At 43.5% G+C, this 24084-nt stretch overlaps 1 protein-coding gene across 2 annotated transcripts in view; it reads right to left on the bottom strand.

The window, feature by feature from the left end:
• Positions 1 to 2715: 2715 nt before the first annotated feature.
• plppr1 (phospholipid phosphatase related 1) overlaps positions 2716 to 24084 on the bottom strand; it is a 128845-nt gene continuing 107476 nt past the window's right edge. Inside the window, exons 6-8 of one of the 2 annotated variants that reach the window (XM_061876975.1) lie at positions 23414 to 23590; positions 13436 to 13567; positions 2716 to 2959 (exon numbers count right to left, since the gene is read on the bottom strand). In XM_061876975.1, coding sequence (XP_061732959.1) covers positions 2915 to 2959; positions 13436 to 13567; positions 23414 to 23590 — 354 coding nt within the window. In that variant the 3' untranslated portion in view covers positions 2716 to 2914. Of the gene's footprint in view, positions 2960 to 12416; positions 13131 to 13435; positions 13568 to 23413; positions 23591 to 24084 lie in introns of those variants that run through there. The other variant, XM_061876976.1, reaches the window with a different exon arrangement.

Raw genomic sequence — 24084 nt, 5'->3', positions numbered from 1 at the left:
ATTAGCTGGCAGTCATGCCGTGAGCAAATATGTCTGATTAGCACATAAGTTAGTAACATTAACAAAACTCACCTTTGTGAATTCGTTGACTTTATCGTTGGAAATGCATCTGCTTTGAATGTCGCAGGATATCCACACATCTCTGTCGTAGCATCACTATCGTCGGTAAAAAGTGCAGAACAAACGAGGGACTTTCGCATCTTTCGACCACTGGTGCAACTTGAATCCGTCGATTGGTATGTGTTTGTTTGGCATTAAATGTGGATGGAGGGAAAGGCTTGTTGCAAATATAGCTACCAATGTACATACAGCTAGCCTAAATAGCAAGTTAGCATCGATTAGCTGGCAGTCATGCCGTGAGAAAATATGTCTGATTAGCACTTAAGTCAATAACATCAACAAAACTCACCTTTGTGAATTCGTTGACTTTATCGTTGGAAATGCATCTGCTTTGAATCTCGCAGGATATCCACACATCTCTGTCGTAGCATCGCTGTCGTCGGTAAAATGTGCAGAACAAATGAGGGACTTTTGCATCTTTTGACCACTGGTGCCACTTGAATCCGTCGATTGGTATGTGTTTGTTTGGCATTAAATGTGGCAAATATAGGATGCAAATATAGCTACAAATGAGGCATAACGATGCAATATGTACATACAGCTAGCCTAAATAGCATGTTAGCATCCATTAGCATGCCGTGACCATTGATATGTCTGATTAGCACACTCCACGTAAGTCAACTTGAATCCGTCCCTGTTAGTGTTGTTACACCCTCCGACAACACACCGACGAGGCATGATGTCTCCAAGGTACCGGAAAACAGTCGAAAAAAACGGTAAATAACAGAGCTGATTTGACTTGGTGTGTGTAATGTGTTTGAGAAAATGGCGGATTGCTTCCTGTTGCGACGTCACGGGTGAAAGGTCATTGCTCCGACAGGCAAACAATTGAAAGGCGTTTCAATCGCCAAATTCACCCTTTTAGAGTTCCGAAATCGGTTAAAAAAACACATGGTCTTTTTTCTGCAACATCAAGGTATATATTGATGCTTACATAGGTCTGGTGATAATGTTCCCCTTTAATCCCGAGTGAGCAGCAAAGGTTGAGGAGGAAAGTGCTGCCAGCCGGGATCGAACACCAGAAGAAAATGATTCAAGACAAAAGTCGACGCTCACAATGTCAGCTTTGTGGCCCTTGTCAGCATTTAAAATGACTCGTTGGGCCTTTAGTGAATATTGTGTTTTAATTAAGCTCAAATGATGAACATGTCAAATGTATAATTAATAATGTGTTCATAGCATGAATGTATTAGCAGCAATAAAGGAGGCTTTACTGATTTACAAACCCTGTTTCCATATGAGTTGGGAAATTGTGTTAGATGTAAATATAAACGGAATACAATGATTTGCAAGTCATTTTCAACCCATATTCAGTTGAATATGGTACAAAAACAACATATTTGATGTTCAAACTCATAAACTTTATTTTGTTTTGCAAATAATAATTAAATTAGAATTTCATGGCTGCAACACGTGCCAAAGTAGTTGGGAAAGGGCATGTTTACCACTGTGTTACATCACCTTTTCTTTTAACAACACTCAATAAACGTTTGGGAACTGAGGAAACTAATTGTTGAAGCTTTGAAAGTGGAATTCTTTCCCATTCTTGATTTATGTAGAGCTTCAGTCGTTCAACAGTCCGGGGTCTCCGCTGTCGTATTTTACGCTTCATAATGCGCCACACATTTTCCACGGGAGACAGGTAGGGACTGCAGGCGGGCCAGGAAAGTACCCGCACTCTTTTACTACGAAACCACACTGTTGTAACACGTGGCTTGGCATTGTCTTGCTGAAATAAGCAGGGGCGTCCATGATAATGTTGCTTGGATGACAACATATGTCGCTCCAAAACCTGTATGGACCATTCAGCATTAACGGTGCCTTCACAGATGTGTAAGTTATCCCGGCCGACGGGCCGACGGCGGGGCAGGGCACGCTGCAGCCCTGCCCAAGGAGGCAAGGAGGCGGAGAATGCCAATGAGCGGAGAGGCGGGGGGTGCCGGGAGCGACGCCGCCGCAATCAAATTCAGGTGTTTAGATCGCGCACGGGCACACAATTGACATTTTTCCTCTGGCTGTATAAAAGGGGATAAGGAGGTGGGATCATGGCAGAAGGAGTAGGAGAACCAGCAGCAGAACCTGACGAGCGAAAACGACCGAGAGCGAGCCGCAGACAGCGACAGACTGAAAGCAAGCGAGGAACGAGCTGAAAAGCGATCTGACCAAAAGACAAAGCTTGTGTTATTGAAAAATAAACAAGAGTCAAACCTGCAAAGCAATGTCCTTCCTTGATGGTCCATGGAACCCGCACGACGACGGCAGGAGTCCGTCACAAATACTGTATGTATTAAGCTTGCAGTTAGATTAGATAATATAACACAATATCAAATTTTGAGTTATGGTTACTTTTTATTTGGCTAGAAATGACACATTAAAATACCTTTTTTCAACTGAAATATTTTACTCCTTATTTACATTTAAACATGAATTTAAGGTATTGAAACCGGAGAATGTTTCCTCCCTGAAGAGCAAAAGTAGAACATGAGGCGGTGTATTGTTTGGATAGTCAAGTATTGAATGCACAATGGTTATACGTAGACCCACTTTAATATAAAAGATTATTTTTCGACACATTGTGGAAGACAAACAAGCACACTCGGTTGCTACAGACTATTTTAATTTGACAACAAACCAAGTCAATAAAATATTTGCAGCATTTGGAATGAAAGTCATCATGAAAGACAATTATAATAATCACCATTTTGAAAGAGTATCATTCACATCATGAATATTTATAAAACATCTGGACTTCTCTCTTCATGCTGGGCCCTTTTTCTTCCGGTAGGAAACGGAGTCACAACATGGCGTCACAATCCACTGCTAGGTGGGGGAGGGGCACCTCGAGGAGGAAAGGTGAAGCGCTCGTTAGCCGGGTTCACCTTTGGAAAGGTAATCCAACAAAAACTGGGCTATGGTCTTTAGCAAGACTTAAGATTTTCTCCTTTATGTCTCCAAACAAATCAGACATTCTTATTTTACCGCAACTACATTTTACACCAGGGGTCTCAAACTCAATTTACCTGGGGGCCACTGGATGCAGAAACTGGGTGAGGCTGGGCCGCAAGAAAAGATTTATTAAAAAAATCGAACATGCGCTTTTTAATGAATTCACCTTTCATTGAATGGCTTTCCCGCCCTAGCAACATACTTGCCGACTCTTGCGATCTTTCCGAGAAACACCCGAATATCAGTGACCCTCCCGACAATCTCCCGGGGCAATCATTCTCCCGGTTTTCACCCAGAGAACAAATTAAGGGTGTGCCGTGATGGCACTGCCTTTAGCGTCCTCTACAATCTGCCATCTCGTCCGCTTTTCCGCCTTACAAACATTGCGCCGACCCAGTGACTGCAAGACAGACTTGATCAACAGCCATACAAGTCACACTGAAGGTGGCCATATAAGCAACTTTATCACTGTTAAAAATATACGCCACACTGTGAACCCACACCAAACAAGAATGACAAACACATTTTGGGAGAACATCCGTATTACGCCTGTTCGGCATCGTGTATGTGTCGAAATGGAACACGGCAAAGGTAAGATGTAACAAATTTATTCTACAAAAAAAAAGCTATGAACAAAAACACCGGAGCTAATAAAAAAGCAAACAAAAAACGCTAGCATGAGAACTAGGATATACAATAATGAAAACTAAACTGGCACGTAGGCACATAAAAGAGAAAAACAAAACATACTGCATGAGAGCTGGAATAAACAATGGCTTAGCGTGCAAAGCTAGCGAGAAAAATGCAGGCGTAACTCGTTGCGTGAAAGCAAATTATGAACCCAGCCTGAACAAAGAAAAGAGGAAGGCTTATAAAGTGAAGGTGATTAACTGTAGCAGGCGTGCGGGACTGTGAGTAGCAGGTGAACTAATGAGTAACCAAGGTGACTGACTAAACAGGAAGTAAGCGGGTCGGACGGAGAATGAGACAACAGTGGAACAATAAACAATATGTGAAGATCTGAGTAACGGATCGCAACAATCCGCACCGTAACACAACATAAACACAACAGAACAAATACCCAGAATTCAATGCAGCCGTAACTCTTCCAGGCTACAATAGGGGGCAGAGTTGAGAGGTAGTGGGGGGTGTATATTGTAGCCCGGAAGAGTTAGGGCTGCATTGGATTCTGGGTATTTTATTATGTTGTGTTACGGTGCGGATGTTCTCCCAAAATGTGTTGGTCATTCTTGTTTGGTGTGGGTTCACAGTGTGGCGCATATTTGTAACAGTGTTAAAGTTGTTTATACGGCCACCCTCAGTGTGACCTGTATGGCTGTTGATCAACTATGTCTTACAGTGGCTTACCGCGTCTACAGAAGGCAAATACAACATATGGCTGGGTTGGCACGCTGTGTGTACAGGTTTTCGAGGACTCTAAAGGCAGTGCCTCCACGGTGTCCCCTTAATATTGTTTTGTTAGGGTGAAATTCGGGAGCATGATTACCACTGGAGGGGCACTGAAAATTGGGAGTCTCCCGATAAAATCGAGGGTATGCAAGTATGACGTTGTAAAGCACCATTCATATAAAACTCGCGGGCCACACCAACATTAAATTTTCACATTAAGGTGCGGGTCGCAAAATAAGGTCTCGCGGGCCGCAATTGGCACGCGGGCCACGTGTTTGAGACCCCTGTTTTACACCATTGGAAATACTTCTTGAAATGATGTCCCGTTTGTAAGGAACAAGGCAAGGATGATGAAGTTTTTTGTGCGGATGTAAAAGTCTACTAACAGCTTCCGACTCTTGTTTGGATCTTCCAAGGGCCACAATCAAGCACCTGTGGTGAAGTGAAGTGAATTATATTTATATAGCGCTTTTCTCAAGTGACTCAAAGTGCTTTACATAGTGACACCCAATATCTAAGTTACATTTAAACCAGTGTGGGTGGCACTGGGAGCAGGTGGGTAAAGTGTCTTGCCCAAGGACACAACGGCAGAAACTAAGATGGCACAAGCGGGAATCGAACCTGTAACCCTCAAGTTGCTGGCACGGCTACTCTACCAACCGAGCTATGCCGCCCCAGTCAGTCTGCTCCAAGAAGTGGAACTCTAAAGGTGTAGAGCTTTAAGAGGGCAACATGGTGGTTGGGGGGTTATGCGTCTGCAGAGCTGCCAACTTTGTGGGATTGTGCAGTAGACTGAAGTTAATGTTGGAACATTCTAGCAAATATACACTTCAAACTAACTTTAAATTCCTACTGAAACCCACTACTACCGACCACGCAGTCTGATAGTTTATATATTAATGATGAACACATGCCAATACGGCCGGTTCAGTTTACTAAATTGCACGGATTGTAGCGGACATTTTGATCCGGCACCGATCCGAGCTATAAGTCGCCTGCTTTAATCGCATAATTACACGGTATTCTGGACATCTGTGTTGCTGAATCTTTTGCAATTTGTTCAATGAATAATGGAGACGTCAAAGAAGAAAGATGTAGGTGGGAAGCGGTCTATTGCGGCCGCCTTTAGCAACACAAACACAATAGAGGGGATTGGATGTATTTTTAAGAGCTTTGTAGGCGGACTTTTGATCGCATTGATTCAATATATCAATCCATTTTCTACCGCTTATTCCCTTTTGGGAGGTCGCGGGGGGCGCTAGTGCCTATCTCAGCTACAATCCGGCGGAAGACAAGTCGCCACCTCATCGCAGTGATTCAATATTTAAAATGCAAAAAAAGAAACACATCCATCGTCACGTCTTCCATTATGAATGTGAAAGATTTCCAAAATTGCAACAAAAAAAGTTCAGTTCTCCTTGAAATCTTTCAGAAGGACCTGGCCTCTGAGTGTCCAAACTCAAAACTCGGGCAGAGTCTAACATTAAAAATCCCCCATATTGTGTGGATATAAAACATTTTCCGGACATTCTCATCAGGGCTTCACGGTGGCAGAGGGGTTAGTGCGTCTGCCTCACAATACGAAGTTCCTGCAGTCCTGGGTTCAAATCCAGGCGCGGGATCTTTCTGTGTGGAGTTTGCATGTTCTCCCCGTGAATGCGTGGGTTCCCTCCGGGTACTCCGGCTTCCTCCCACTTCCAAAGACATGCACCTGGGGATAGGTTGATTGGCAACACTAAATTGGCCCTAGTGTGTGAATGTGAGTGTGAATGTTGTCTGTCTATCTGTGTTGGCCCTGCGATGAGATGGCGACTTGTCCAGGGTGTACCCCGCCTTCCGCCCGATTGTAGCTGAGATAGGCGCCAGCGCCCCCCGCGACCCCAAAAGGGAATAAGCGGTAGAAAATGGATGGATGGACATTCTCATCAGTCCACCCCCGCTCCCAGAAACACACACACACACACTGGCTCCATCACCCCTGTCCTTGCCTTCTTTCCTTACTCATCCAATCAGCAGTCAGGACACATTCAGGGCCTCTCGGAATCGATAGAACTACCAGACTACACAATCTGAAGATCCATCCATCCATCTTCTTCTGATTATCCGAGGTCGGGTCGCGGGGGCAGCAGCCTAAGCAGGGAAACCCAGACTTCCCTCTCCCCAGCCACTTCGTCTAGCTCTTCCTGGGGGATCCCGAGGCGTTCCCAGGCCAACCGGGAGACATGGTCTTCCCAAAGTGTCCTGGGTCTTCCCCGTGGCCTCCTACCGGTCGGACGTGCCCTAAACACCTCCCTAGGGAGGCGTTCAGGTGGCATCCTGACCAGATACCCGAACCACCTCATCTGGCTTCTCTCGATGTGAAGGAGCAGCGGCTTTACTTTGAGTTCCTCCCGGATGACGGAGCTTCTCACCCTATCTCGGTGGAGGAAACTCATTCCGGTCGCTTGTACCCGTGATCTTATCCTTTCGGTCATGACCCAAAGCTCATGACCATAGGTGAGGATGGGAACGTGGATCGACCGATAAATTGAGAGCTTTGCCTTCCGGCTCAGCTCCTTCTTCACCACAACGGATCGATACAGCGTCCGCATTACTGAAGACGCCACACCGATCCGCCTGTCGATCTCACGATCCACTCTTCCCTGACCCGTGAACAATTCTCCTAGGTACTTGAACTCCTCCACTTGGGGCAGGGTCTCCTCCCCAACCCGGAGATGTTATCTAAAAACTACCATTTCCCTGTTGCCTTTCCATTTTGAATCATCATCATCATCAGCCGTTGTTAGTCCACTGCTGGACGAAAGCCTCAGCATGTTTCTGTCATTGTGAACGATCTCTAGCTGCTCCTTAGCACCCCCTGTTCCTTGCCTTAACGAACCGCCATCTTGGTCTGGAACTGTTGGGACTGGGGGCCGTCTTCTTGGCCTACTTTTCATGCTGGTTATTAGCCTACACCTTTGGTGCGGGTTGGAAGGGGTATTTTATATCAGAGATCCTTCTCCTAGACTAATTGCCTTACATTTTGAATAGTTTCCCGTAAAATGAGAATAATAATAATAAATCTCTGGTAGCGCAAGTTACGGAATCCTTGCATGAACCACGACAATCTAGGGCGGGTGTTGTTGTTGTTCGTCGGCAGTCGGGTGCTGAAAAATCTCCCGGGTTGCAAACATCAAATGTTGGCAGCCCTGCGGTCTGCAATTTCAAAGAAGCTTTAGAAAGACTTCTAATTAGTCTCCGATGTCAAATCAAAGACACTTATTAGATGCGATTGCTCCTCGGCAATCAGCGCCCCCTAACAGATTGATAGGGAAACACGGTTGTCTGCTCTTGATGTGAAGAGTTCTAGTCTTCAGACACCACAATATGTGCAGAAGTCTGCCAACTGTCCGGACTTAGACCCCAAATCTACTTTTCATGCTAGAAAATCATGTTGTTTGACTTCACTTCACAGTTCCTGGTGGAGGAGTGGAAGGCCATCCCACAGCAGGTTGTTGTGTGTTTTTTTTCCTCGGACTGCTAAGACTCCTGATTGGTTTTTTGACATCAATCCACCATTAAACCCCAACAAGAGTCAAGAGCAATAGTTTTACAGTTGTGCTGTTCTTTCCATAACTGGATGTTCCTTACAACGGGGCATTCTTTCTTTCAAAAGTGAATAAAAACGCTTCCCAACGGTTCAAAATGAGTTGGCACATGACATAAAATAATCTACCAGACACAAAAGTGTATTTGATGTTTCTGTCGAGCAGGATTTAAATGGAGTGTTGTGCTACAGGCTAGCCCAACATAAACACTTTTAAGAGAATTTGCCCTAAAGAAAAAAACAAACAAATCCAGGACAGAAATACAGTATATAATTGAATTGAAGCAACTGGACATTTTACGGGTCACCCAAAACGTTTCTACAGCTCCAAATTCTAGGTATGAAGTTTCCGTATTTACAAACCCCGTTTCCATGTGAGTTGGGAAATTGTGTTAGATGTAAATATAAACAGAATACAATGATTTGCAAATCATTTTCAAACCCATATTCAGTTTAATATGCTACAAAGACAACATATTTGATGTTCATACTGATAAACATTTTTTTGTTTGCAAATAATCATTCATTTTAGAATTTGATGCCAGCAACACGTGACAAAGAAGTTGGGAAATATGGCAATAAATACTGATAGAGTTGAGAAATGCTCATCAAACACTTATTTGGAACATCCCACAGGTGTGCAGGCTAATTGGGAACAGGTGGGTGCCATGATTGGGTATAAAAGCAGCTTCCATGAAATGTTAAGTAAATCACAAACAAGGACGGGCCGAGGGTCACCACTTTATAAGAAAATTGTCGAACAGTTTTAGAAGAACATTTCTCAGCGAGCTATTGCAAGGAATTTAGGGATTTTACCATCTACGGTCTGTAAAATCATCAAAAGGTTCAGAGAATCTGGAGAAATCACTGCTCGTAAGCGATGATATTACAGACCTTTGATCTCTAAGGCGGTACTGTATCAAAAACCGACATCAGTGTGTAAAGAATATCACCACATGGGCTCAGGAACACTTCATAAAACCGCTGTCGTCAGTAACAACAGTTGGTCGCTACATCTGTAAGTGCAAGTTAAAACTCTACTATGCAAAGCCAAACCCATTTATCAACAACACCCCAACACCCAGACTTCACTGGGCCCGAGATCATCTAAGATGGACTAATGCAAAGTGAAAAGGTGTTCTGTGGTCTGACGAGTCCATATTTCAAATTATATTTGGAAACCGTGGACGTGGTGTCCTACGGAACAACTATGGGGCGGTTTAGCTCGGTTGGTAGAGTGGCCGTGCCAGCAACTTGAGGGTTGCAGGTTCGATTCCCGCTTCCGCCATCCTAGTCACTGCCGTTGTGTCCTTGGGCAAGACACTTTACCCACCTGCTCCCAGTGCCACCCACACTGGTTTGAATGTAACTTAGATATTGGGTTTCACTATGTAAAGCGCTTTGAGTCACTAGAGAAAAAGCGCTATATAAATATAATTCACTTCACTTCACTATTCGGATTGTTATAGGCGCAAAGTTCAAAAGCCAGCATCTGTGATGGTATGGGGGTGTATTAGTGCCCAAGGCATGGGTAACTTACACATCTGTGAAGGCACCATTAATGCTGAAAGGTCCATACAGGTTTTGGAGCAACATATGTTGTCATCCAAGCAACGTTATCATGGACGCCCCTGCTTTTTTCAGCAAGACAATTCCAAGCCACGTGTTACAACAGCGTGGCTTCGTAGTAAAAGAGTACGGGAACTTTCCTGGCCGGACTGCAGTCCAGACTTGTCTCCCATCGGAAATGTGTGGCGCATTATGAAGCGTAAAATACGACAGCGGAGACCCCGGACTGTTGAACGACTAAAGCTTTACATAAAACAAGAATGGGAAAGAATTCCACTTTCAAAGCTTCAACAATTAGTTTCCTCAGTTCCCAAACGTTTATTGAGTGTTGTTAAAAGAAAAGGTGATGTAACCCAGTGGTGAACATGCCCTTTCCCAACTACTTTTGCACGTGTTGCAGCCATGAAATTCAAAGTTAATTATTATTTGTTTATGAGTTTGAACATCAAATATGTTGTCTTTGTAGTGCATTCAACTGAATATGGGTTGAAAAGGATTTGCAAATCATTGTATTCCGTTCATATTTACATCTAACACAATTTCTCAACTCTAATGGAAACGGGGTTTGTATGAGAATTAGATGTTAACACGTTAAACAAACGTCTCCTCACTAAAGATTGTCTCATTCCATGATAAGATTGACCAACAACAATTTGTTTTGCCACCATGAAGGTGTGTAAGTCATTGGTTAGTGGATACTTATCTCATGGAATCAGACCATTTGTGGCAAAAGATGTCAGGACATTAAAATAAAAACAACTTGTAAGTGGCCATCTGTATTCGTGTGGAATGAGACATTATGCAAGGTAGAAATGTTGTTTAATGTCCTGACATTTCTCTGGGAAGAGTGCTCACTTCCTAGTTTGGAATGATACAATATTTGGGGCAGAGATGTCAAGACATTTGAAAAAATGCATCTCTCCCTGAGGAAGAAGCGCCAATAACAAGTTGTTTTGCCACAAATGGGTTCGCCAAAACAGATCATCTTTGGCCACTCTTCCTATGGAACGAGACAATCTGTGCGGGGGAGATGTGTTCCTCTAATGTGCTGACAACTCCAAAGAATGTCCGCTGACAAGTCGACAAATGAGTATTCTTGGTGGTGAAAAATCCTGTCAGTGGCCACACTTCCTCCAATCTGTGCAGGAGGGATTTGTTTGTCTAAAGTCCTGACACCTCTACCCAACGAATGTCTCATTCCACGCTGCAAAGTTTTTGCCACCAATGAAAAACGGCTTGTCAATGGCCACTCTTTCCATGGATTGAGACAATTTTTGCCGGCGGTGTTGGGTTTGTCTGCCCAAATACGGTCTCATTCTGTGGGAAGAGTGGTCACTAACAATGACCTCTCTGTTTGTCTAATGTGCTGACATCTCCCCCAAATGCGGTCTCCTTCCATTCTAACGAGTTGTTTTGCCCACCAAACAAGAGTAGTCCAGTTGACTCGATTCAACCTTTGCAGGTTACCAGGACCTGGATGAGAGAATGTCGAGATACAGGAGATATAGTGGGGCAAAAAAGTATTTAGTCAGCCACCGATTGTGCAAGTTCTCCCACTTAAAATGATGACAGAGGTCTGTAATTTTCATCATAGGTACACTTCAACTGTGAGGGACAGAATGTGGAAAAACAATCCAGGAATTCACATTGTAGGAATTTTAAAGATTTTTTTTGTAAATTATGGTGGCTCTCACAGACCTGTAACTTCTTCTTTAAGAAGCTAGTATGTCCTCCACTCGTTACCTGTATTACTGGCACTTGTTTGAACTCATTATCCGTATAAAAGACACCTGTCCACAGCCTCAAACAGTCAGACTCCAAACTCCACTATGGCCAAGACCAAAAAGCTGTCTAAGGACACCAGGAAAATAATTGTAGACCTGCACCAGACTGGGAAGAGTGAATGTACAATAGGCAAGCAGCTTGGTGTGGGAGCAATTGTCAGAAAATGGAAGGCATACAAGATCACTGATAATCTCCCTTTATCTGGGGCTCCACGCAAGATCTCATCCCGTGGGGTCAAAATGATCATGAAAACGGTGAGCAAAAATCCCAGAACCACACGGGGGGACCTGGTGAATGACCAAAGTAACAAAGGTCACCATCAGTAACACACTACGCCAACAGGGAATCATATCCTGCAGTGCCAGACGTGTCCCCCTGCTTAAGCCAGTGCATGTCCAGGCCCGTCTGAAGTTGATGATACAGCAGAAGATTGGGAAAATGTCATGTGGTCGGATGAAACCAAAATAGAACTTTTTGGCATAAACTCAACTCGTCGTGTTTGGAGGAAAAAGAATATTGAGTTGTATCACAAGAACACCATACCTACTGTGAAGCATGGGGGTGGAAATGTCATGCTTTGGGGCTGTTTTTCTGCTAAGGGGACAGGACGATTGATCCGTGTTAAGGAAAGAATGAATGGGGCCATGTATCGTGAGATTTTGAGCCAAAACCTCCTTCTATCAGTGAGAGCTTTGAATGGTTGACCAAATACTTCTTTTCCACCATAATCCATCCATCCATCCATTTTCTGCCGCTTATTCCCGGTCGGGGTCGCGGGGGGCGCTGGCGCCTATCTCAGCTACAATCGGGCGGAAGGCGGGGTACACCCTGGACAAGTCGCCACCTCATCGCAGGGCCAACACAGATACCACCATAATTTACAAATAAATTCTTTAAAATTCCTACAATGTGAATTCCTGGATTTTTTTTTCACATTCTGTCTCTCGCAGTTGAAGTGTACCTATGATGAAAATTACAGACCTCCGTCATCATTTTAAGTGGGGGAACTTGCACAATCGGTGGCTGACTAAATACTTTTTTGCCCCGCTGTAGTTGCAGCCGAATGTGTTTTATAATCCAGCGCTGGGCGGGTAGGATTATGATACCAAAACATATCAAAGTTGACAGCAGGCAAACGGGTCCGAAAGGATCGTTATTGAACAGATTAACAAAAATCTTTACAAAATCCGACCTGACAAGGTCAATTGATAATATACAGCCATCATAAAAAGAACAGTTGCATTTTTTTTCTTCTGTACAAATGACAAAACATCACAGAATGACAACATCAACGTTGCTTATTGTACATTTTCAGACTCGGGGAAAGGTGGGGGGCGTAGGAGAGAGACAACACAGGAAAGTCACCTGACAGGATGTGATGTAACACGGAGGTGTGCAGGTGGGTTACAGCCATCGCTCATACCGAATGTGCAAAAACACCATCGTTCAACGGAAAACAGAAGAGCTCCCATGTGGCAATGACTTGAATGGAGAAACAATCCGTGCTTGTTTGGAATACCGGAGCCCAAACAGGTTGGACTTTGCCCCGCCCGGGCGTGAACTAGACAATACAACAGTGTTTGGTTTTTGTTAAGCAATCGGAGCCACGCCGCATGCGTCCTTGTCATTGTGTCTGGAAGTGCTGTGGAGACGCAAACGTGACCCGGTGCTGCCCCCTTAGTCATGTGACCTCCGTCATTGACGCCGAGTGGTTCTGCAGATGGATGCGGGAGGACGGGAGAAAAAGGTCATTGGGAGCATGTGTGAGAGGGAGAGGAGCTGGTGTTAGTGCTTCATCGGGGAGACGCAGACAAGGTGCATGCACATACGCTCATGCCTGCGCTCGCTCCAAGAGTCATTTGTAAAGAAAGAAAGAAAAGCACTTTCCGTCTCGCTAAGGCCTCAACCATGACAAATTGCAGATTGCAGGGAATTAAGTATCCGCAAATAGAGCCTGAAAGCCTTGAGGGAACGCTGCCAATTAACGAAAAGAATAGATTGTGTGTTTGTGCGAGCTACCTGTGCACTGAGGGTCTCCAGAGGACTCTCCACGCGGGGGAAGGTCATCAGGGGGAGGCCGCGGTAGTCTTCGCTCTTCCGTTGAGTTGCCGCGCCGTGGACGCCTTTGAAGTTGTTTACCACGCACACACCCTGCAATGTTGGCACACGGAAGAAAATGACACTAATAATAATAATAATAATAATTAAAAATGCAAGCAGCGTTGGTCGGGCCCGCCTTTGGCTGCTGCCCCCACGACCCAAGCCCTGGTCTAAGTCAGACCTACATAGAGGTTTTTGTTTCATGTCTCTACAACATTCCTAACAGAAGTTACAAGCGGTTTTGTCCGTGTTATTTCCTAGGAGGCGCTAGAGCGCAATTTAGATTTATGGGGTTTGGTTTTTTACTAGATGGCAATTTTCGCCAGTCCAGATGTGTGTGTAAAATTTGGTGAGTTTCGAAGCACGTTAAGGGGGTCAAATTACAGCTCGGCGTTTCTGGATGTTGTTGATAAATGGCTTTCGCTTTGCATAGTAGAGCTTTAACTTGCACTTTGAAGCATTTTAAGGGGGTCAAATTACAGCTCAAAGAGGCAAAAATGACATTTTTTAGGTAGCGTAAAGGCGCATGAAATCAAAACCGGAGCAGTAATCAAACTCTGTGAATAACTTTTAATCAGAAAGGTTTAATCTCTCTCCTGTGTGAGTTTGAAGCCGACACGACAAACGCGCTCAGAGGAGATAATGTTTGAAAAAAAGTGACAGGTTTTTACAAACTTTTATTTTGAAGGGGTAATTTTTAACTTCCTGTTGATTTTTGCTGAATGATGTCAATTATTAAAATGTAGGTGTAAGTGAGACCTACATAGAGGTTTTTGTTTCATGTCTTTCCGGCATTCCTACTGGAAGTTACAAGCAAATTATGTCTGTGTTTTCTTCCTAAGAGCAGTTTTTATTGTGTTTTATTCCAAAATTGCGCTAGAGTGCAATTTTGAGTTTTGGGCTTTGTTTTTTTCATTAGATCGCAATTTTTGCCGGTCCTGATGTGTGTGCCAAGTTTGGTGAGTTTAGAAGCATTTTAAGGGGGTCAAATTACAGCTCAAAGAGGCAAAAATGACATTTTTTAGGTAACTTTGCGCAGGGGTTCTTTGAAGGCGAGTAAAATCAAAACCGGAGCAGTAATCAAAACTCTGTGAATACATTTTAATCAGAAGAGTTCAATCTCTCTCCTGTGCGAGTTTGAAGCCGAAACGACAAACGCACTCAGAGGAGATAATGTTTGAAAAAAGGTGACAGGTTTTTACAAAACTTTTATTTTGAAGGGGTAATGTTTAACTTCCTGTTGATTTTTGCTGAATGATGTCAATTATAAAAATGTTGGTCTAAGTGAGACCTAGATAGAGGTTTTTGTTTAATGTCTTTCCGGCCTTCTTACTGGAAGTTACAAGCAAATGATGTCTGTGTTTTCTTCCAAAGAGCAGTTTTTGCTGTGTTTTCTTGGGTTTTGGGCTTTGTTTTTTTTCATTAGCGCGCAATTGTTGCCAGTCCTGATGTGTGTGCCAAGTTTGGTGAGTTTAGAAGCATTTTAAGGGGGTCAAATTACAGCTCAAAGAGGCAAAAGTATCATTTTTTGCGAAAATTTTGCTTTGAATGGGTTTTTGCAAAATTTTTGTTGATTTTTACCCTGGAAAGTAAAATTATAAAATCTAGGTCTAAGTCAGCCCTACATGATGGTTTTTGTTTCATGTCTCTATGACATTGCTAACGGAAGTTACAAGCAGTCTGTTTTTTTTTTTCCTAGGATGCGCTAGTGCGCAATTTTGATTTTGGGGTTTGGTTGCTTAATAAGTTGGGCTGCCGCACAATACCGATGTGTGTGTCAAATTTGGTGAGTTTTGAAGCATGTTAAGGGGGTCAAATTACAGCGCGACGGTGCGGAATAATAATTATAAAGAAAGAAAGAATAAAACCTTACAGATTCAATAGGGTCCTTTGGCCCATCGCAAAAGGACTCCCAAAGGAGTCCTTTTGGCGGACCCTAATAATACATTTTATTTATAAGGCGCCTTTCTAGGCACTCGAGGGCACCGTACAAAATCAAAACAATAAAATCAAATTGGATAAAAACATCAATGATAACAACAAAGATAGATAAGATAAGATGACTACAAAGAATAAGAAGTCCGGAATTGGTGTGTTTTGAGTCTTGACTTGAAGAGGGATAATGAGTCCAAGTTGCGAAGGTCTGGTGGCATACTTGCCAACCTTGAGACCTCCGATTTCGTGCGGTGGGGGGCGTGGTCGGGGGTGGGGAGGGGGTGTGTGGTGTAGGGCAGGGCGTGGTTAAGAGGTGAGGAGTATATTTACCGCTAAATTCATAGATTCAGCAGGTATATATGCATATATATATATATATATATATAAGAAATACTTGATTTTCAGTGAATTCTAGCTATATATATATATATATATATATATATATATATATATATATATATATATATATATATATATATATATATATATATATAAAAAAATAAAAGAAATACTTGAATTTCAGTATTTATTTACACACACACACCTAACACTCATCTACTCATTGTTGAGTTGAGGGTTGATTATTCCATCCTTGTGATGGAATAGGTGTTGACAGTACACCTACTTTGAGACAAGAGCTATAGTGATGCATTGTTATGGTTTGAATTCATATCCAACAATTGCGACAACGACTTTTTACTGTCAACTGAGTTTTGTTTTTTAATGATTTCTGCTGGTGGTGTGGCTCTGGATTTTTTCAACGCAAAAATGTGCCTTGGCTCAAAAAAGGTTGAATAACGAGGATGAAAGATTTGTGGATGAGGAAAGTGAGAGTGAAGGACTAGAAATTAGACATTATTTAGGGGGAAAATGTGTTTTTTTATTGTCCTGACATTCCCCCCCAAAGAATGTCTCATTCCACACTCAGAAGAATGACCACTAACAAGTTGTTGTGCCACCTATTGGTTAGTGAAGTGAAGTGAATTATATTTATATAGCGCTTTTCTCTAGTGACTCAAAGCGCTTGACATAGTGAAACCCAATATCTAAGTTACATTTAAACCAGTGTGGGTGGCACTGGGAGGAGGTGGGTAAAGTGCCTTGCCCAAGGACACAACGGCAGTGACTAGGATGACGGAAGCGGGAATCGAACCTGCAACCCTCAAGTTGCTGGCACGGCCACTCTACCAACCTAGCTATGCCACCCCCTTATTCACCTTCCAGGTGGCCACTCTTCCCCTTGAATGAGACATTCTTTGGGGAAGACATTTCTTGGTCTAATGTCCCAACATCACTCACCCAAATAATGTATCATTCCACAAAAAGAAGAAAGGCCACTAATATAGTGTAAGTCTTAATATTTATTTTCCACAAAAGGGCTACAGTTTGGTACCGTACACAAGATGTTGCATTTTCTTTGTACTGAAAGTATACAGTGAGTTGGTTGGTCGACAAAGATGTTTCTGACTTCTTCATCGTTTGAAGAGATTGACAAGAAATTTGAAATGACGATTATTTAGATTCACGCTGTGGTCAAGATTCCCCTGAAATGTAAGAGTTCCTTTTCAGACTTGTATTTAAAGGCCTACTGAAACCCACTACTACCGACCACACAGTCTGATAGTTTATATATCAATGATGAAATATTAACATTGCAACACATGCCAATACGGCCTTTTTAGTTTACTAAATTGCAATTTTAAATTTCGCGCAGGCAAAAAGTCGCGGTATGACGTCACACATTGTAGAGGACATTTTCTTCCAGGACCGTTCACAGCTATAAGTCGTCTCTTTTCATCGCATATTTCCACAGTATTCTGGACTTCTTTGTTGCTGAATCTTTTGCAGTTTGTTCAATGAATAATGGAGACGTCAAAGAAGAAAGCTGTAGGTGGGAAGCGGTGTATTGCGGCCGCCTTTAGCAACACAAACACAGCCGGTGTTTCATTGTTTACATTCCCGAAAGATGACGGTGAAGCTTTACTATGGAACAGAGCGGTCAAGCGAACACGGTTGGATTGGACCACACACACAAAGTACAGTGTATTATGCAGCGATCATTTTGAAAGATCGTGTTTCGAAGAAGGTTCCTTGCGAAGGGCAGAGATGGGCATCGCCACCACCCGTCGACTGGTGTTGAAGAAAGGTGCGGGGCCGACCTTAAGGTTGTACAGGTACGACCATATAATCTCACTAAAACACTAGTAACACAATAAGCAGATAAGGGATTTTCCAGAAGTATCCTAGTAAATGTGTCTAATAACATCTGAATCGCTCCCACTGCATAGTCTTTTTTTTTTTAATAGTCCTTCACTCTCACTTTCCTCATCCACGAATCCTTCATCCTTGCTCAAATTAATGGGGAAATCGTCGCTTTCTCGGTCCGAATCGCTCTCGCTGCTGGTGGCCATGATTGTAAACAATGTTCAGATGTGAGGAGCTCCACAACCCGTGACGTCACGCGCATATCGTCTGCTGCTTCCGGTACAGGCAAGGCTTTTTTATTAGCGACCAAAAGTGGCGAACTTTATGGTCGATGTTTTCTATTAAATCCATCCATCTTCTTCCGCTTATCCGAGGTCGGGTCGCGGGGGCAACAGCCTAAGCAGGGAAACCCAGACTTCCCTCTCCTCAGCCACTTCGTCTAGCTCTTCCCGGGGGATCCCGAGGCGTTCCCAGGCCAGCCGGGAGACATAGTCTTCCCAACGTGTCCTGGGTCTTCCCCGTGGCCTCCTACCGGTTGGACGTGCCCTAAACACCTCCCTAGGGAGGCGTTCGGGTGGCATCCTGACCAGATGCCCGAACCACCTCATCTGGCTCCTCTCGATGTGGAGGAGCAGCGGCTTTACTTTGAGTTCCTCCCGGATGGCAGAGCTTCTCACCCTATCTCTAAGGGAGAGCCTCGCCACACGGCGGAGGAAACTCATTTCGGCTGCTTGTACCCGTGATCTTATCCTTTCGGTCATGACCCAAAGCTCATGACCATAGGTGAGGATGGGAACGTATATCGACCGGTAAATTGAGAGCTTTGCCTTCCGACTCAGCTCCTTCTTCACCACAACGGATCGGTACAACGTCCGCATTATTGAAGACGCCGCACCGATCCGCCTGTCGATCTCACGATCCACTCTTCCCCCACTCGTGAACAAGACTCCTAGGTACTTGAACTCCTCCACTTGGGGCAGGGTCTCTTCCCCAACCCGGAGATGGCACTCCACCCTTTTCCGGGCGAGAACCTTGGACTCGGACTTGGAGGTGCTGATTCTCATTCCGGTCGCTTCACACGAACCGATCCAGTGAGAGCTGAAGATCCCGGTCAGATGAAGCCATCAGGACCACATCATCTGCAAAAAGCAGAGACCTAATCCTGCGGTCACCAAACCGGAACCCCTCAACGCCTTGACTGCGCCTAGAAATTCTGTCCATAAAAGTTATGAACAGAATGGGTGACAAAGGACAGCCTTTGCGGAGTCCAAGCCTCACTGGAAACGTGTCCGACTTACTGCCAGCAATGCGGACCAAGCTCTGACACTGATCATACAGGGAGTGGACTGCCACAATCAGAAAGTCCGATACCCCATACTCTCTGAGCACTCCCCACAGGACTTCCCGAGGGACACGGTCGAATGCCTTCTCCAAGTCCACAAAGCACATGTAGACTGGTTGGGCAAACTCCCATGCACCCTCAAGAACCCTGCCGAGAGTCTAGAGCTGGTCCACGGTTCCACGACCAGGACGAAAACCACACTGTTCCTCCTGAATCCGAGGTTCGACTATCCGGCGTATTCTACTAAATCCTTTCAGCAAAAATATGGCAATATCGCGAAATGATCAAGTATGACACATAGAATGGACCTGCTATCTCCGTTTAAATAAGAAAATCTCATTTCAGTAGGCCTTTAAAATCATTCTTTAAAAGTTACTCCACCTTTTTTCATGTTACATCTTGTGATGAAACGTCCCTTGGTTTATCTTTAGGTTCCTGAAGACAAACAAGTTAATGCAAGGTATAAAGATAACCCTCCCACGGACTATCCATGTCCTTACGTGACCGAGCAAATGAAGCACAATGTAAGTCTCACTACAAATGGAAGCTGGCACGGTAAATCCGGGTTTGTCACTTGTGTTGATGACAGATTTGATCTAGTCCTGCACAAAACCTTATTTTAGGTTAACCATTCACTCTTTTGTTCTGATAGCGAAAGACAATATCTGCGTCCAATTGGTGTTTCCTGTCATCCAGGCGCAGAGATTGCTTCTTCGGCAGCAGCTTAGAAAATCCCATTAAACATATTCAGACACTGCAGACTGGAAGAGTGTTTTTCAATCTTTTTTTGAGCCAAAGGCGCATTTTTGCATTGAAAAAATCCGGAGGCACACCACCAGCAGAAATCATTAAAAAACAAAACTCAGTTGACAGTAAAAAGTCGTTGTCGCAATTGTTGGGTATGAATTTAAAGCATAACCAAGCATGCATGACTATAGCTCTTGTCTCAAAGTAGGTGTACTGTCACCACCTGTCACATCACGCCGTGACTTATTTTGACGTTTTTGGTGTTTTCCTGTGTGTTCATGTCTTGCGCTCCTATTTTGGTGGCTTTTGCTCTTTTTTTTGGTATTTTCCTGTAGCAGTTTCATGTCTACCTTTGAGCGATATTTCCCGCATCTACTTTGTTTTAGCAATCAAGAATGTTGCATTCTTTGTAGGGACATTAGTGATTGTTATGTCATGTTTGAATGTACTTTGTGGACGCCGGCTTTGCTCCACAGTAAGTCTTTGCTGTCGTCCAGCATTCTGTTTTTGTTGACTTTGTAGCCAGTTCAGTTTTAGTTTGGTTCTGCATAGCCTTCCCTAAGCTTCAATGCCTTTTCTTAGGGACACTCCCCTTTTGTTTATTTTTGGTTTAAGCATTAGGCACTTTTTTTTACCTTCACACTGCCTACCGCTGTCTCCGACATCTACAAAGCAATTAGCTCCCTGCTGCCACCTACTGATATGGAAGAGTATTACATGGTTACTCTGCCGAGTTTTGGACAGCACTGTCACTCAACAACAACACATCATTTTCAGACTATCATTACTGGTTTGCATAAAATATTTTTAACCCAAATAGGTGAAACTAGTCTGTATCACCACTTTGTAAGCAAATTGTTGAACAGTTTTAGAACATTTCTCATCGAGCTATTGCATGGAATTTAGGGATTTTACCATCTACGGTCCGTAAAATCATCAAAATGTTTAGAGAATCTGGAGAAATCACTGCACGTAAGCGATGATATTACAGACCTTTGATCCCTCAGGCGGAACTGCTTCAAAAACCGACATTAGTGTGTAAAGGATATCACCACATTGGCTCAGCAACACTTCATAAAACCAGTGTCAGTATATACAGTTGGTCGCTACATCTGTAAGTGCATGTTAAAACTCTACTATGTAAAGCAAAACCCATTCATCAACAACACCCAGAAACACCGCCTGCTTTGCTGGGCCCGAGCTCATCCAAGATGGACTGATGTAAAGTGGAAAAGTGTTCTGTGGTCTGACGAGTCCACATTTCAAATTATATTTGGAAACTGCGGACGTGGTGTCCTCCGGGACAAAGAGGAAAATAACCATCCGGATTGTTATAGGCGCAAAGTTCAAAAACAAGCATGTGTGATGGTATGGGGGTGTATTAGTGCCCAAGGCATGGGTAACTTACACATATGTTAAGGCACCATTAATGCTGAAAGGTCCGTATAGGTTTTGGAACAACATATGTTGTAATCCAAGCAACGTTATCATGGACGCCCCTGTTTATTTCAGCAAGACAATGCCAAGCCATATGTTACAACAGCGTGGTTTCATAAAAAAAGAGTGCGGGTACTTTCCTGGCAGCCCTGCAGTCCAGACTTGTCTACCATCGAAAATGTGTGGCGCATTATGACTGTTGAACGACTGAAGCTCTACATAAAACAAGAATGGGAAAGAAGTCAAATTTCAAAGCTTCAACAATTAGTTTCCTCAGTTCCGAAAGGTTTATTGAGTGTTCTTAAAGAAAAGATGATGTAACACAGTGGTGAACATGCCCTTTCCCAACTACTTTGGCACGTGTTAATTATTATTTGCAAAAAAAAACTATTTTATGAGTTTGAACATCAAATATCTTGTCTTTGTAGTGCATTCAACTGAATATGGGTTGAAAAAGATTTGCAAATCATTATATTCCGTTTATATTTACATCTAAAATAATTTCCCAACTCATATGGAAACGGGGTTTGTAGTTTTTTGTTGTTTTTTGGGGGAAAATCCATCTGTAGTTGAAGCAAAATGATCTTTGCACAAACTGAGGCAACTTCTTCACAGTTGAAGGCGAAATGCCACGGATCATAAAAGTTAAAATGAAGGCACTTTTTACTTCCGATGAGGCTGAGAGTTTGTGTCGTGAGTTGTGCTGGTTTGAAGCAAAAAAACAACAAAGCATTGGCCTTCATTGGAAGATGATGTAGAGGCATTGAATAAAATAGGCTGACTCTCGCAAGGATGTTTGGGTATATTTCCACCATGCATGGATATTCCGCTGACGTCACACTTAATTCCAATTTTTGGATCGTTTGGAGGAAGTAAGAAGTATATGCAAGATTATGTTATAAATATTGCTGCAATGCCTCCACGGTTTGAAGTTATGCAGATCCCAAATACACAATTCGCCCATAAATGTGTGAGCTACAGTGCTATCAGACAGTCTAACTAACCCCAGGGAACGGATGAATAAATGAATCGGCATGGGGGTGCGTTTTTTTTGTTTGTCTGTCGCTTCCTAACAGGCTGTAGGAGAGCTCACTCTTTGCATTGGATTTCTTCATAAAACACATCGCTGTTGCTTCGCTTAGCACAGGTCGATGGGAGTGTCTTGTTTAGCGTAATATCACAGTCGTGCTGACTAGGCAAAGGAGTGGGTGGACACACAATGGGCCGCAGGGTCATTAGACGTCTATGACTTAAACACTTGGATATTTTCCAACGTGTTTGTCATCCATTTTAGTTGACTGCTGCTATAAGTTATTCCAGCCGGAGTGAGAGAAACACTGTCTCCATTCGTCCCGAGGTCTTGCATGTATGGAAACATTGACCATAACAAATCTTTGAAGTCCCTGAAGTCCATGACTCGGATGTTCTTTGATCTCCTCGATAATTTTTAAAGGTAAGTATGAAATATCATATCTGTGATTTTTGATCGGGGAAAGGGAAAAAAACACCACGGGATAATCGGTCTGGATAATCTTCATGAGACATCCAATAATCGAGCCTTTGATACCTTTGGTCGGAACTGTGTCCGAATTGTGATCGTCAGTGTCTGCTTTTGAATGCAAATATTATATTTATCCTTTTCTGTTTCACTTTCTTGAGAACACTGGCAGATCCATTTTACCTAGACTTCCATGGACACTTTCAGCAAGGAGTTAGACATCAACAGCTAAAATTCTGCCTTAATTAACATGAAGTGTAGACCTTTATTGACAGCAGGCCAAAGCAAACTCCCCAAGAGGAAAATCCGCCTGATATCCTTTGCAGGATCTTCCTGACAGACAGAGGGATGCAGGTTAAAACCTTGGCAAAGGGAACAATCCAATCCCCTGATTAAAGCCACGCTGTGTGCCAGTAAGACTTCTTTTCCTCTATACTCCCGTGTCACTCTTCCCCTCCTCTTTAGCAACCATCTTCTGGTGGCACTTGAGGAGCCAACAACAATTACACCATGAAGCCCCTTAGAGTGCAGATTTGAATTTTTTTTCATCTAATCACGGGCAACTTCCCTCTACGTCAGCAGATATTCCACCTTAACCTAAAACCATTACCCAGAGAGCTGAATTTCCAATTTAGTTCCATGCCCAAGTAAAATATACAAACTATTCCTAAAGAGAAAAATACAATATATTACGATAATCTTTTATAAAGGTTCTAATTTCGGTTGTTCTCACCAGAAAGAGTGCGACCGCCGATCCAAGTATAAATCCAGCGACGACGTCTGAACAGTGGTTTCGGTATTCTGATACGCGGTTGAGTCCAGTAAGGAAAGCTGAGCAAAGTGTGCCCAGACACAACACAGGCTTGGCCAGGCGGCTGGACTTGGTCTTGATGGTACTGGTAATGTACATCTGGAAAAGGAGCAGAGAGTCGGTCAGGCATGCAGAGATACAAAACATCACAGACAAGACTGTTGTATTTTTGTCACTGCCCAGCTTAGACCCGACTCGGCTAAGAATCAGGCCATGGGGGACTGGCCCACTCCTACTTCTCGGGAGCTTTTGCAGCGATTTCTTGGCTTTGCTAATTTCTATCGTCGGTTCAGTCGGGATTATAGTCGGGTCGTGCTGCCTCTGACTAAGCTCACATTGACTAAGATTCCGTTTAACTTGACCCCAGAAGCTAACATGGCTTTTGCTAAACTCAAATAACTATTTACATCTGCTCTTGTTTTGGCTCATCCTGATTCTGCGTCAACCGTTCTTGACGCGTTTGATGCTTCAGACTCTGGTGTGGGAGTTATCCTTTCAGAGCGTGACTCCACCACTGGTGAGCTGCACCCTTGCGCCTTCTTTTCCCGTCACCTGACACCAGCAGAGATCAATTGCGATATTGGTAATCGGGA

The sequence above is a fragment of the Nerophis ophidion genome, linkage group LG17 (assembly GCF_033978795.1).
Source record: "Nerophis ophidion isolate RoL-2023_Sa linkage group LG17, RoL_Noph_v1.0, whole genome shotgun sequence".
NCBI classification, from domain to species: Eukaryota; Metazoa; Chordata; class Actinopteri; order Syngnathiformes; family Syngnathidae; genus Nerophis; species Nerophis ophidion.
This window is presented reverse-complemented; position numbering and strand designations above follow the sequence as displayed.